The sequence below is a fragment of the Chinchilla lanigera genome, unplaced genomic scaffold (assembly GCF_000276665.1).
Source record: "Chinchilla lanigera isolate Chin_1 unplaced genomic scaffold, ChiLan1.0 scaffold00029, whole genome shotgun sequence".
NCBI classification, from domain to species: Eukaryota; Metazoa; Chordata; class Mammalia; order Rodentia; family Chinchillidae; genus Chinchilla; species Chinchilla lanigera.
Genome location: NW_004955430.1, coordinates 18,425,497 through 18,440,965, shown reverse-complemented (window position 1 = coordinate 18,440,965; position 15,469 = coordinate 18,425,497). Strand labels below are relative to the sequence as shown.

Genomic DNA, 15,469 nt, shown 5'->3' with positions numbered 1-15,469 from the left:
AATTCCCTACTCCAAGATAAAAAAAAGTGCTTTCCCCTACTTCTGACCTAGGACAGGGACACAATATCTTGATTGTATGAGAGATGGACATGTATACAGATTTTTCAAAACTCACAGAACTGTACATTTGATGTGGTTGCATCCTGTAATGTGTAAATTGTACCTCCATAAACCAATTCAATAGGAGTATAATGACAAAACCTCAGTCTTTGGAGACAGAGCTGGCTCAAATTCATGTTTTAAATGCTTTCTACCTGGCAAGTCATTGAATCACTTTCACTTGTAGTTTCTGTTATGCAAATGGGGTATTGGTCGCCATCTCCTCTTGCACTTGAGGTTTAGAGATAATAACAGTTTCAAAATGCCTTACAGTGCTTTCACATAGTTGATGCTACATGATTATTAAGGCCTTCCCTTCTAACATAGCTAAGTCTGTATTTGTTACAAACCCCTGTCCACCATAAAGTAACCTTGAGGACTGAATATGTGCCACCTTTGTGTTTTTCCCTGTGTCTTGCACAGATTAAAATCTCAACAAACATGTGGTCTTTATGGCTGAAAAAACCTGCTTTTAAAAAGCACACGACAGAATGCTCTCCAACTTCAATATCAGCAGGATGCCACACTTGTGTAGTCACCTAGGTTTGCTAAGGTTCAGTATTTTAAAGTCTGAAAGGTACTTAAAGTGGTCAATAATTCATCTATGGTTCCCCAGTGTGCAATAAAGCTTAATAACATATCTTTCATTATGATACTCCTCAGGTTCACGGGGCAGTCTGTTTTCCTTTAAAGTAATGCAATGACTGTACTGTTTTCTTGACCAATAAGTCACTCTGTTTTCCATGGTTCAAAGTTAAGCTTTTATTTGGTTTTAAATTAAAAAAATAAATTTCATTATTAAATAGTGAGATGGTTCTAACTAACGTTTTGATAGTATCTTACTCAGGAATATACCACCAGGGGTATAGTTAAGGGGGTAGATCACCTAAACTAAAATTATTTGTTATGTTAAAAGTTCAACAGTGGCGTGATTCAAAAGAAACTGAAATACAAAGGTTTCAATGTTTACAATGGATGGGAGAAGTAAACCACTTATTCTACTGCAATGGCAAACTACTTTCTTTCAAAGCCAGTCAGTTTAAACATTATACCACAGTGCTAATGTCGTCGGGTTCATCTGCTTTCTTTTGCCTGCTTGGCAAGGATTTCAAGTACTCAAGGTGTCTCCGGGCATCCTCCTGATTTTGCCTGACATAATATACCACATATGAGATCACCATGGTGAACCAGCCAAACATGGTGACCAGCATGGCATAATCAGTAGTTTTTTTAGGGAGGTTACAAAGGTCAGCATCATTGGCAGCATTGAGGAACGGTCTCCCGGCATGTTCATCCAACACAGAAGTCTTACAGATAACATTGTGGGCTGTCTCATGATTGGATGCCATGCTCCTCAGAACTTGCTGTAGAGTGCAGTCACAGTGCCATGGGTTATTGGCAATTCTGGCCCGAGCCTTCAGGTTATTGAAGGCATTTTTGTGCACGCTTTGAATCCGGTTGTCGGACAAGTCTAGAGTCTGCAAAGTCTCAGCTACTCCCTTGAAGGCGTGCTCATCGATAAACTCAATACCGTTTTTGGAGAGGTTGAGAACTCTCAGTTGATGGAGGTCCTTAAAAATCTCATTGGGGATAGATGTAATCTGATTGGAGTCCAGATACAACAAGACTGTTTCAGGAGGAAGATCTCTGGGTATTTCCTTGAGATTTGCATTGCTACAGGTGACGTTTAAACCCCCAGAGGAAGAACAAAGACAGCCCTTGGGACACATACTGGCTGAATGAAAGCACAGTATCATAAGAACAAAACTTTGTAGGAGGAGACACATGGAGAGGGAACGGGTTAACCACAGGTCTACCAGATTCATGCTGGAATGTCAGCATAATCACCAGTCCATTCCTCATTTATTCCAACAAGGGTGGCAATGGTTCCAGCTCTGTCCACACCTGAATTTCCTTTGTTTGTGACTCAAAAGGCTGCAGCTAACACATGCATTTCTTCAGCAGTCCTGTCTTTGCTTGTGAACCTAGAGAAAAGGGAAACAGATGCAATTAGTTCTTCTGCAGTGGGAGCTTCATTGTAATTAAAAGAGTTCTCACACATCCGGCATTCTACGCAGGCAGATAGGTTAGTTATGAAGATAATTTCCATTAATGCCACTGGGAATTATCTGTGTAATGGGAATCTCCTGCCCAAATCCCAGGTGCTAGGGCCAAGAAGACTGTCAAAAATGACAACATTCCCAAATTCTGTTGCCTTGTTTATAGCTGTGCAAAATTAGAGCAAATAGACCCAATTTCTCTCATCTCTACAACTCCTAGAACCTTTCAACATTTTACAGAAATAAAATTTAATTATGTCTTTCACTCTCTTTACAGCAACAAATGCATTAATGTAATACACCACTGAACTGGGGAAGCAATGAGCAATAATATCGATATTTCATGGTTAATGACCATAGCCAGGAGTATCTGTCATGGCTTTTGAATAGATGCTCAATTTGGACTATTATCTCTAAACAAACATCTTACTTGATTTAAGAAATAAGTGAATGCATTCTAATGCATTCTCATCACAAGAAAATGTTGCTAGGGGAAGACAGACAACAAAGTCCAGAAGAGCTGCTTCACTTTATCACCTCCTGAGATTATATTATACCTCTTGAGATATTTATAACTGAATTTCTAAACGATGCTCTATGTTCTATAAACAACATATTTCCTCCCCAGAAGATCATCAAATATGACACATACTTATAAGACTTTTTGAATATGAGGAGAGAATTAAGAAATACTAGCCTCTGAGACATCCCCAATAGACAGATATTTATATATGAAAGAACCACAGAAATAATAAATAGATGATAAAAGCAAGGTTATAAAACTCATTAAGAGATGACAATATAGTCAGTCCTCAAACTACCTTCTGATATAGAGAAGAGAGATACATCTTTGAGACCATTTCACAGAGATGAGTGGATAGAGTTTGTATGATTTTCCCAAGGTCAAACAGCTTGTAGGTATAGAGACAGGACTCCAGCCAAAGTGTTCTGACTCATTAATCTCACAACTCTTCCCACTACCCCCACAGCTCTCTTCTGATCCCATCTGCTGTATGAGTATAGTCAGGATCCAGCATCCACTGCATTTGGTGGTTCTGATGCTGTTTGGTTGTAGCCTAAAATCTTGTACTGTGGATCTTGGTCCAAGGTGAGAGCCAGGGATAGGGATCCTCTGTCTGGTGAAGGGAATTTATACTGGATTTCAGTTTTCCTCTCTGATCTAAGAACATTCATTTCTCTTTCACCACTGAGCATCAAAACACTTTCTGCATAAGCACCAAATGACTTTCTGAAAACTTATCTTTTATAAAGATCCCAGATGGATAAATACAGAGGGAAATGACTCCAAATGTTACCAAACTCGCAAAGGAGATGATTAATGTGAGCTGAAAACATAATGAACTGGGTTGTTAATCATGGGGAAAAATGAGATTAACAACAGCAGAATGGAGTGGATGTGCTTTTGGATTCCTGTGTCCCTCAAATGCCAGAGAATGCTAAAAAAGAACTGCTAGGTTTACCAAGCCATCCATCAAAAGCTCATTTCATTTGCAGTGAAGTGTCGCTCTTCTCCATGATTTCCTTTCAAACTCCATTGCATGGCATTTGGGGAATTCTACTAATTGTCAAGATGGGAGAGAGGTAAAATAAACAGGTGTGGAAAGGAGAACTCAGAGAAGAAAAGAGAAGGACAAGGCAAAAGATGCTAGGACAAAGACAGGAAAGGGATGCAAGGGACAGGATGAATTTGATTAGAGATGATAAGGAGCCTTTGTCAGCCCACCAGCTTCCTTAAACTGAGTATGTACAACTAGCCTAAAATCTGCTAAGAGGTAGGCATTTCACTTTTCTCCTGAGATTATTTAAAAGAGTTTTTCTATATGTAAAGTATTCTCTAATTCAGACAATATGCTCCATGAGGGCTTGGGCTCATTTCTGCCTTATATTATACCTCTTGACATACTTATATTGAATTTCCAAAGGATTCTCTATGTTCTATAAACAACATATTTCCTCCCCAGAAGATCGTCAAATATGCCACATACGTATCAGACTTTTTTAATGTAAGGAGAGAATTAAGAAATACTAGCCTCTGAGACATCCCCAGTAGACAGATATTTATATATGAAAGGAGGCGATTAGAAGCGGAAAGTACACTAAGTTTGAATACTAGCTTTAATCCCTCTAGCAGTATGCTCTTAGGCAAGTTATCCAGCCTCTGTAAACCCTTTTCCTTACCTTTGAATAGAGATTATAAAAGCACCTAATTGCAAGGTTCATTTCAGAATTCTGTGAAACAACACATAGAAAGCACTCAGTGCAGTGCCAGGCAGGTAGTAAGGGCCAGTACAGCTCAACTAGTCATGATTGTTACCCCTGATGTGTCCCCACCACCTTCCATAGTGTGGCACATATTATAAGGATTAAATAAATATGCACTGTATGAATGAAGCAGGGCAATATTGAAAAGCTGTGTTTTTTCTTCCTTATGGTGATCATTTTAGATAATATTTCTAAGATAAACATTAGTTCATCAAATGTCTATGAGTTTTACATATTAGCATGATGGATTTTGGAAGCACAGTAAGGATAAATTCCAGGAAGACGGAAGGAAGAATAAAATTTTATCTAAGTAGACTTCCCTAGACTCAGTCATGGTGTCTCCAGAATAATCCTTATAATGATCCCATCACTGATGAACTTGAGTTCTTAATATCAGATTGCAATCTGTCTGGAGATGGAAGTCCTTATGCCCCAGATAGGTCACATCATTTGGGGAATCTTATTAGGAGTGCAACGAATTTCTTCCATTGAAAGATTTTGCCAGTGTAATATTTTATTTCTCTCTGTACGCTGTTTAATAAAAAGAGAATAAAAGCTTGTATGACTGTCTAAATTGCTGGAACACTGTGACTTGTCCTTCACCCTCTGCCAGGATAAACAACAAGAGATGTAGGATGGGCCTTGGGTGTTGCTATAATATAAATATTAATGTCCCCCATATAAACATACATTGAAATCTGATCTCTAATAAGAGGGTGTTTAAAGGGAGGGTCTTGAGGAGGCATTAGGCCTTTGGAGCAGAGCTCTGAAGAATGGGATTCGTAACGTAATAAAAGAGTTCTCTGAGAACTTCCTTGCCCCTTTTGCTATATGGGAACACAAAGAAAACATGGACATCTTTGAATCAGGAAGTGGGACCTCACTGCACATCTAATATTTTGGAATCTTGATCTGGGACTTCCAAGTTCCACAGTTGCTTTAGCAGAACTAATGTATTAAGACATATGTGTAAGGAGGCAGATAGGGAGGTTGAAGGTGGAATCAAAGTTATACTCACACAGGACAATAAAAGAGTAGCTTCTACACTACACAGTGCTGAATAACTAATTTCCAAAGAGATTACCAGCTTGTGACCAACAGCAGCTGTTGAACAAGGACATGAGGACATGAACCTTAAAGGGAAAAAGAAAGTGACTATTCTTTGGACTAGTTATCATGTAACAGAGAATGCTAAATAGGAACTTGGACACCAAAAACTCGTTTCTGCTGTTTTGAAACAAGTTTGAACACAAAAACAAACAAGCAAACAAGCTATGCTACTGGGAAAAGAGTGCCTTCCTACTAACTTCAGAAAGCATTGGTAAACATAAAGAAAGGCCAGGATCACACTGTGAGGGCAAATCAACAATAGCACTCACTATAAGACCTCCTGGTTTTTTTCTTTTGGTTTTCTTCTGGTACTGGGGATCAAACTCACAATCTTGCACTTGCCCGGCAGGCGTTGTACCGCTGAGCTAAATTCCCAGCCACAAAACCAAGGAAAAAAAAAGACCTTCTGAAAAGGAACCAGATTCACTAAAAGGACAGATGAAGTTGAATAACATCTTTTATATCTCTTAACTTTCTCTCTGTAATTATCAGTTCATTCACTGGACTACCTTGTCCATATCCACTTTTTCCTTCAAATGCATCCACCAGGGAGCCATGGTATTTCTAAATACTGTGCTTACATATAGTCTGGCCTAAACAAAGGATCATCTTTTTTTTTTATGGTACCAGGAACTGAACTCATGACCTCAGTCTTGCCAAGCAGGAGTTGTGCCGCTGAGCTATATCTCAGCCCCATAGGAGCATCTTGTTCCCAGACTCACATGTTGCTCACAATTGTGTTCTGCAACTTTGTTTTTGTTTGGTTCAGACTTCTATGCTAAAGCAATCAATGCTGAGATTGGGTGGCAGCAGTCAAATGCTGTTTCCAGGAAGAAGAAAAAAAGTGAACCTAGCAGACTGTTTATTCAATAAGAAGACAGTTCTCTCAGTGGCTAACAACTTTGTGTAGTTTCCTATTTCTTTCTTCACATCATTAAAGAATACTCAGAGTTACTCAGGGGTTCCAACCCCAAAATGCTATTAATCCTTCTGAGATAACTGAGTATACCAATTAAGAAAGAAATACCTTGCAACCAATATCTTCCAGTTATATTTTATGTAACTCTGCTACTAAACAGGAAGATTCGATTAAAAAGAGAAAAAAGCTTACAAAACAAGAAAGACTTTAATTTCACAACACAAAATTCAAACCAATGAAAAAATTCAAACATTTAATAATAATTTTAAAACTTCTATATGGTAAAATAAAGTAAGGTCATACACAAAAGCAAAGGACAGATGGCAAAACAAAGGGAGGATATAAATATATATTCATGCACACGCATATGAAGGGTACTTACGAGGAATAAAAAATTGATCCAGTAGAAAAATGGACAGACCATAAAGATAGATGAATACATAATGTACACAATTATGCAGAACAAACCATATGAAAGTATTCTTGTCCCACTGCCAGTAAAATAAACTTACGTTAAATTATCTGTCATCTTTTTTAAAATTAGGAAGAATATTTAATAAACATGTGCAGAACAAAGCATTTCCAAATATTTGTTCCCCCTACAGTTGCATGTGTGCAAAGGGGGCTTTTGGAAGTTGAGTGGATCAGGGAGATGCTGTGCTCATCAGTGGATGAAGCCACTTGCATATTAAAGCCACTTAGTAATAAAGCCACTAATGAGCTCATAGCTGAGCATGCGGTGAGGAGGTGGGGCCTCGGTGGAGGAAGTGGGCCGCTGGGGGTTGTGACCTGGAAAGGTATATTCTTGGCCTTGTGTCCTTCTGTCTCTTGAGCTCCTGATTGCCATGAGGTGAACAGCTTTCCTCCATCATTTTTACCATGCCATTTCTGCCTTGCAGCCAGCTGGCCTCAGACTAAGCCCCTGAAACCTTGAGCCAAAAGAAGCCTTCCTACTTAAGCTGTGTGTGTCACATATTTTGTTCCATTGATGGGAACGCTGGCTTTTATACTCATTAATTTTTTTTTAAATTTAAGGACAAGCTTGTGTTGATGTAGGGATATCCAAAGATGATTCCAAACCATCTCAAATATAAGGGTATTTATGGTATAATCACATTTGTGAGTGATTTTTTAAAAATAAGAGCTAAATATGCAATTATAGATATATAGATATATATACTTACATAATTATTTCCAAAAGGGTACATCAGTTTACCTTTAATAATGGTAAACTCTGAGTGGGCAGTGGAATTGGGGGATGGGGTGGGTGACACTTTTATAGTATTTTAAATTCTTATGTTATAAAGGTAAATTTTATTTCATAATAATGATTTAAACGATAACACATAAAGCCTCAGATTGAATAAAACTGACAAATTTAATGCCTAGAAAGTAGCTGTTCAGCATATGAAATGGACAGTGACAATTTACAGGACAAAGCTGATGGCAAGATTATGAATTTTGAACAGCAGAACATATTTGAAGATGAAGCATTGATTTTACAGAAGGACAACATACAGAAATAGAAAACTGACCCCAAAAGGTTATAACAGGTACACAGAGCCAAACCACAGCCTCTGTGGCAACAGCCCAAATACCATATGACCCAGAACTTGCTCAATAGATGGCAGCTTCTCTAATTTTGTCTCTGCTTCCAGTGTTGGACCTAGCAGAAAAACATACACCTCTAGCCGTAATAGAGGATGCTCTGCTTCCAGTTAGCCTGCCTCCACTTCCTTATGCCCGTGACCTTCAGTCGGGGTACACCTAATGCCACTTTATTCTACTCAAAAGCTTCTACACTTCCTTGCTCATCTGAGTCTTTGCTTAAATCAAGAGGTCATGGCTAATTCCCCAGTATAGAAAGCTCTGAATAAATAACCTTTGCTTATTTTCATTTAGGTGTTTTGTTTATCAAATTTAAAGTTGTGTAATTGAAATTTTAAGACAGCATTTGCAAATTTAGCATTATTCCCCATTGATTAGAGAACATACAGACTGATTTGTTTATAATACTAGCATTTCTATAATGTATGTATAGATTGTATAACCTATTAATCCATGCAATTCCTGGCCAAAACAATCAAGGAAATTGAGTTGGGATCTAAATAATCCAAGTGAATGTATTGAACAGGTGGTTTTCTCCATTGCTATTCTTTTGGATCATGTTTGTAGTACATTCTTCCATTCACATCTGAGTTCTGCCATGAAGTTTATTTCTACATTTCCATTCACAGCCACCTGACACATGAAGATGCAGTCAGGGCCTCAAACTGAGCATACTTACAAATAAAATCATAGTTTTCATCTTTTAATTTCATCCAGCAACCTCCTCCCTCTGCTGTAAACCACCTGTTCTTTTCTTCTGATTTCTTGGAAAGCTTTATTTTTTAAGTCTCTCTCCGATCTCTCCCTTGATTTATTTTTCCGTTTATTTTTCACTTTCCCTGGTTCAAATCACCTTTTTGTTCGGGAAGAGAACAAAAGCCTGGGCTCCCTGTGTCCAGACTTGCACTGCTTTTATTCTCCTAAAGTCAGATTACAGTAACACTTTATCCATGTCATCCCAATAAGTTCAGTAAGTAAAAATGGGTAGGAAGCTGGTAACACATGGCACTGCATCCCACAAATATTAAAGTTATCAGAAGTTATCTCAACTGAAGATATGTATGACATGAATAGCTTTTCTCATTTCAAATCTAATTATGAAGGTCTTGCCCATGGGTCATTTAGGTGGCCATTAATAATGATAGTTGTGACATAAACTAGAAAGACTGGCATATACCGGAGGAGTAGAGAATCCTCACATTTAAAACAAACATAATCTTGTTATAGATCCAGAATTGTTCCAAAAAAGCTTCTATTTTATTTTTATTTTTTGAGACAGTGTCTATATTATCTTGTCTGAACTTACCATGTACCTAAGGCTGGCACTGAACTCACGATGATCCTCCTGCCTCAGCCTTCTGAGTGTTGGGATTACAGGTGTGCGCCACCCTTGTGAAAAGAGCTTCTTTATTCCTTTCACTGTTTGTTTAGTTTCTATTCTAGCTCCTAAAATTTACAAACTCTCCTTTTTCTAATATCCTGGCTTTATTACTTATCATATTTTACCTTAAGAACATCAGTTCATCTACCTTATTACGAGGATCTGGAGGCCAAGGTCAATATCTCACCACTTTTCATATTCTCACAGTTCCCATGGTAAAAATGCAACAGACATTTACTGAAACAAATTAGAATCCATTCTCATTTCATAATAAAACAGCTATCATTAATTTGGCATTTGGTACATGTCAGAAATTTATTAAGTAATGAACCCATCTAACAGAATTATAAAACTGAAGTTCTGGATAGGTTCCTGCTTAAATGAATAAATATGAGGAGTTAAACTGTCATATGATACTTGGCTGGCACATGTTCATCTTGCCTACTATAAAGATAAAAGGTTCAATGGATGCCTATCTCATTACTTTTCCATGTAGAGAATTATTACCAAACCCTTGGAGCTGGGGGAATAGAATCTCCTAGAGCAAGAACCCAGCCACTTATTGTTTGGAGGTAGAATTAGATGTTTTGATCTTGGAGTGAGTTTGCACTCCAAGAGTTTGTCACTAAGGGATGAGAAACTATTTCCTATACATCATATACAGTCTCCAAAGGGAAAGTGGACCACAAAGGGAGAGTATCTTGCATCCTCACTGTCTCATAGGATTCTTTGGTAGGGCAGAGGGATATTAGCAAAAATAAACAGATGGGCAGTGTATTAGTTACATTTCTCAATACTGAGACAAAATACCCAATACCCAATACCCAACATTAAAAGAGGAAAGATTTATTTTGACTTGCAGTTTATAGAGGTTTTGTCCATAGTTGGCTGGCTCCAAAGCAAGGTGGCATGGCAGAGGGGCATCAGAGAGGAGAAACAGTTCTTTTCAGGCAGAAGGCAGCAGAACAGTGAAGCAGCAGCAACAGCAACCAAGCCTGCCTTTATATTTCATCCTGGATACCTGCTATTTGGGTAGTGCCACCCACACTCAAGGAGAGGCACCCTTAATTCCCACATCGTACCCTTAATCCCAGCATCACACACCCTAGATACTGCCATCTCCAAAAAATCCCACCTATGACTCTAAGCCTTGGGAGAGTGGGGTATTTAGACACAAATCATGACATTCAACCCCCACCTCCAAAGATTCTTGCACATCCCTTTATGCAAAACGCATTATTAGATCTCTAAATGTTGTCACAGCCTTAATAGTTTCAGCACTGATGAATGATCCTAGTCTAAAGTCTCTTCTGAGATTTAAGGTAAACTCATAGCTGCAAGTATCTGTATAAATGAAAAGAAACATGTTCAATATACAATGGCACAAGATAGATATTTCCTTCCATTTCAGAAGGTACAAAAAAAGGAATAGAAAGAAATGAGACACAACAAGATCAAAACCCAGCAGGGAAAATATTAAATCCATAGTTCCATGTCAAGCATCTGGTGTAATTTGTGTCAAGATATGAACTGCAAAGGGATTGTGTGGCTCTGCCTCTATGGCACCATTGTGGGTATTTGCAGCTCTCATGAATTCTTTCTTGCACTAGCCCTGCATCCTTCTTGTAGCTTTCCACCAGATGATCCACATTCCTGGCATCTCCAACATTTTGGGGTCTCCACTGCACCTTTGCCTTCACACTCAAAGCTTCACACACTGTCCTCTCAGAGGCACACTGCTTGGCCTCCCAGGCCTTATTTTGAAATCTGGGTGGAAACCTTCTTGACTGCACAACTCTTCCATTCTACATGTATCTAAAAGTAGCACCAAGTGGATGATGTCAAGGTGTGCTGGCAGCTGGAGCAGTAGCGAGGCTTCCTTTTCCCTTGGCTTTAGGGGTTGAGTGCCTGGATTGCCAAGTGGTATCATATTTGGTATGAACCAAATATGAAGAAACACGTTCTTTAGGCCACCACCACACTGGTATCATATCATATTTGGTATGAACCAAATATGAAGAAACACATTCTTTAGGCCACCACCACACTGGAACATGGGGCTTTGGGGTCCTCTTCTCAAACCAGTCTTTCTCCTTTGCAATTTTGAGGTTGCAGAGGGTAAAATCCTGCCTATTCTTGTGATGTACTCAGGTCATCATTTTATTGTCCTGTTCTTTCTTAACAACCAAGTTCTCACATCCTCTATTTTTGTGGTCCAAAGCTTTACTGGAGCTTCCTTTCCAGCTAAGTCCAAAATGTTTTCAATCATTCTTCTAGGTTCTTTACTCTTGATTCTCAATATAGATTTGGCTAAAAGTCTCCAATAGTAGCCATGCCACCACCTCAACATTAGACTGCCTTGAAATTTCTTCCACCAAATTAATTAGTCTGGCATACTTAATCTCAGTCTCAGGCAAAGTCTCTGGACAAGAGCAAAATGCAGACAAATTTTCTACTAAAGTGTAGCATACATGGTTTGGAGTCCAACAGCCATCTCCACCCTTCTTCTGAGCCTAACCTTTACTGGCAGCATTTCTATCAGCCTTCTAGCTTTCTGAGCTCTGACCAGAATCTTCCATGTTACAGCTTAAAGTATTTCAGGGTCACTTCTTTAGCTAGCATCTCCAAATCATGTCAACTTTTCCCACAAATTCCAAAGGCTCCTGAATCACATGGTCGAGTACAGTCACAGCATTGATCTCACTTCTCTGATACCAAAAATCTGTCTTAGTTACTTTTCTCATCGGGCAAAGTACCCCACATCCAAAACTAAAAGAAGAAAAGTTGATTTTGGCTTATAGTTTGTAGAAGTTTCAGTCTACAGTTGACCGGCCCCAAGGCAGGTAGCATGGCAGAGGGTCATTGCAGAAGAGAAACAGTTCTTGACAGGCAGAAGGTAACAAAATAGTGAAACCACAGCTACAACAACAAAAGCAGCCTTTATATTTCATCCAGGATACCTGGTCTTTAGGTGGTGCCACCCATTCTACTCAGGGAGGGAGCACTATTAATCCCAGCATCACACACCTGGGATCTAGCCATCTTCCAAAAAAATTTCACCTATTACTGCATGAGGTTTTGGGGGGACATGTAGATTTAAGCCATAAGAGGCAGGTGGTTAGATTTGGAGAACTAACTAAATCTGATGGGTTTACTATCAAGGTCAGGGAGCCATGCACAGGAAAATGCGATGTGAAAGAGTTTCAGGAGTGAAGCACCACGCCCAAGGATCATGAATCCTCCCATTTCATTCTCCCTCTCAGAGCAGCTGACACTGAATTATGCTGACTTGGGGGTTGCAGGCAATGAAAAGACAGAGAGGTGAGATCAAGCTGGCCACCATTACCCTTTTCTCTTTGAACATGAACCAAAAGGAAGAGATTAGTTGAATATTATATAAAATTCAATGTTTTAGTTAATCTTTTGGTTTTTTGGAATCAGGAGTTGAACTCAGGACCTTGCGCTAGCCAGGCAGGTGCTGTGCTGCTGAGCTATATCCCCAGCTAGTTAATCTTTTGGACTAGACAAATTATCATATTTAATTTTTACTTTGGTTTAAATTAACTGAGTTTATGGAGGAACAAGCTATGACCTTAAACTAAGAACAAGATTATACACTTGGATGATGTTTTCACTCAGAAACTAGAGGAAGACAATCAGTGCAATAGAAACTAAAGAAACAGTGAAGGGAATAAAAATAGCATTTTATTCTGGTCACACATACATCATGATATGCAATCTTAACAACCATAAAAGGGAGCAATCACAAGTTAAAACCTTAGGATGTTAAGCCACCTGTTTGTGATTTTAGATCTCGAGAGAAGTGAGATCTAAAATTTTCTGTTGGACGGTGGAACCCTCCATTAGCTTTCAACTATGATCTTGATAAAATACAGACTCCCTATTAAAGCTGAACAGATCCTACATCAGCTGACCTCTGTTTTGCTTTCTGTTATAGCTTGTGTCTTGATGTCTCCTCAGAGCCTCATGCAGTCATAGGTGGGACTTTTTCACAGGTGGCTGGATCAAAAGCATGTGATGCTGGACTTGATTCATAGTGTGATGCTAGGATCAAGGGCACTAGGATTAAGAGTGTAAGTGCTACTGTCCTAGGTATCCTGGATAAGGTATAAGGGATAGAAAGAGTGTGATCATCCCTTGTTGCTTGGTTGTCTTCTCACCATGAGCTGTTTGCTCTCCTCAATGCTTCTCTGCCTGGTCATCCTGCCTCAGAGCCAGCCCATTAGGGACTTGAAACTGCTACAAATGGTGAGCTAAACAAACCTTTCCTCTTTAACTTTGGGTTTCAGGTATTTTGTCTTAGCAATGAGAAAAGTAACTAACACAGTCTTTTACTTTATTTTGTACCTCACCCACTAAAGAGTTGTTTCACTGCCTGTGGTAGTCAGAATTCTAAGAGGCTCATCAAGGTAAAAATTGTGCAGTGGTGTGCATGTGTCCTATATAATATCTTCTTGACTGTGAGTAGAACTTATAAATATAATGACATAGTCACCATTGATTGGTTATTTTACACAGCAACTACGGTGAATAGTCATTGTATAATTACATTACATAAGACTGTCTGACTGGACAGAGTCTCTTCCTGTCTTTGAAGAGGCAAGCCATCATGTTATGAGCGTCATGTGGCTAGGACCTGAAGGCAAGGCTAGGAAGTGAAAGCAACTCTGAATATTCAGCAAAAGACAAAGTAGTCCTATAAGTAGAAAAATCTGAGTCCTGCCAACCATTGAAATTGAAACAGAACCTCAAGTTGAGATAGGAACACTGCCGAGCAGTGACGATTCAGCCTTGATTTTAAGCAGAGATCTTAAAATGTGATAAAATCTTGACCCACAGACTATGTAAGAAAATAAATGCATGCTGTCTTAAGCCAGCAAGTTTGAGGTAATTTGTTACGCAACAATAACTAAGTTGCCTTCCTTTGTTCTTCAGAGGTGCTAAGCTTATTCTTACTTGCAGGTGATTTCTTATCACAACCCAGGCCTTGGCTCAGAATCACATCGTTTACCAAGCCTCACTGCTAAACACGCTTAAAGTTCACATCACACATACACCCAACAGTCTGCTGATGAATACCTTCTTCTGCTGTCAGGGCAGCACTCACCACCATCACCACTATCTGCTACTTTTCATATATTTTTTAAAAATACATGAAAAAGTTGAACAAAGTTGAAAAATATATGAAAAAACATACGAAAAAGTTGAAAAGGTAAATCATATTAGAAGACTTCAGCAACAACATACTCCTTTTTTTATATAATTAAGTTTTGGCTTACAGTTTGTAGAAGTTTATTTTCTATATAATGAAGTTTTAGATACACATAGTCATCATATTCATCCTAGGGAATTTATACCTGTACACTATATATTTTGATTTCTCTATTTAGTTTCAAAGAAAGAATGAAGGTACAGTTATTTTCAGACCGAAACAGCAGAATGAGTGACTACTGTTTCAGTGAAACAAAATGACCCAGAATCGAAGTAGTATGCTCAGTCTGCTGGATATTTTCTACTAAACTCCTCAGATCTTCAAGTCAGATTTATTCTTCCTCAGGTACTTATAAGTCATCTTTTAATTCAGTAAGCAGGACAGAGCCTCGGTCCCAGATACTCCCCAGAACAGTTTCCATTCAGCATAGGCTGGTTTATTAATCTCTTTTACCTGTAACTTTTGAATATGGAGAATCTGCAGACACAAAGGCTAAGTTTCAAAGGTCAGACCAGCTCACTGCTGACCTCTGATTACAAAGTTTGGGAAAGTCAAACCCACTCCCCCTTCTTCGCTTAGAATCTCCTATAGCCCAATCAGAAACAAAACTTTTCTCGAAATGGCATGTTATTTTGTTATTTGCTATTTGTTCCAGATCTCTATCAGTTTAGGGACCGAGTTTCCTGTTTTGAAACTGGTTTCACACCATAAATCTTTAAGTAAACTCGTTTTTTAAATTTTTATTTTAAAGACAGTAGGAAATGAGAAACAAACAA

At 38.7% G+C, this 15,469-nt stretch overlaps 1 protein-coding gene across 1 annotated transcript in view; it reads right to left on the bottom strand.

Moving 5' to 3' along the window:
- Positions 1-845: 845 nt before the first annotated feature.
- Positions 846-15,469, bottom strand: part of Lrrc3b (leucine rich repeat containing 3B) — an 88,358-nt gene continuing 73,734 nt past the window's right edge. Inside the window, exon 2 of the mRNA XM_005387498.2 lies at positions 846-2,084. Coding sequence (XP_005387555.1) covers positions 1,146-1,925 — 780 coding nt within the window. The 5' untranslated portion in view covers positions 1,926-2,084 and the 3' untranslated portion in view covers positions 846-1,145. The remainder of the gene's footprint in view (positions 2,085-15,469) is intronic.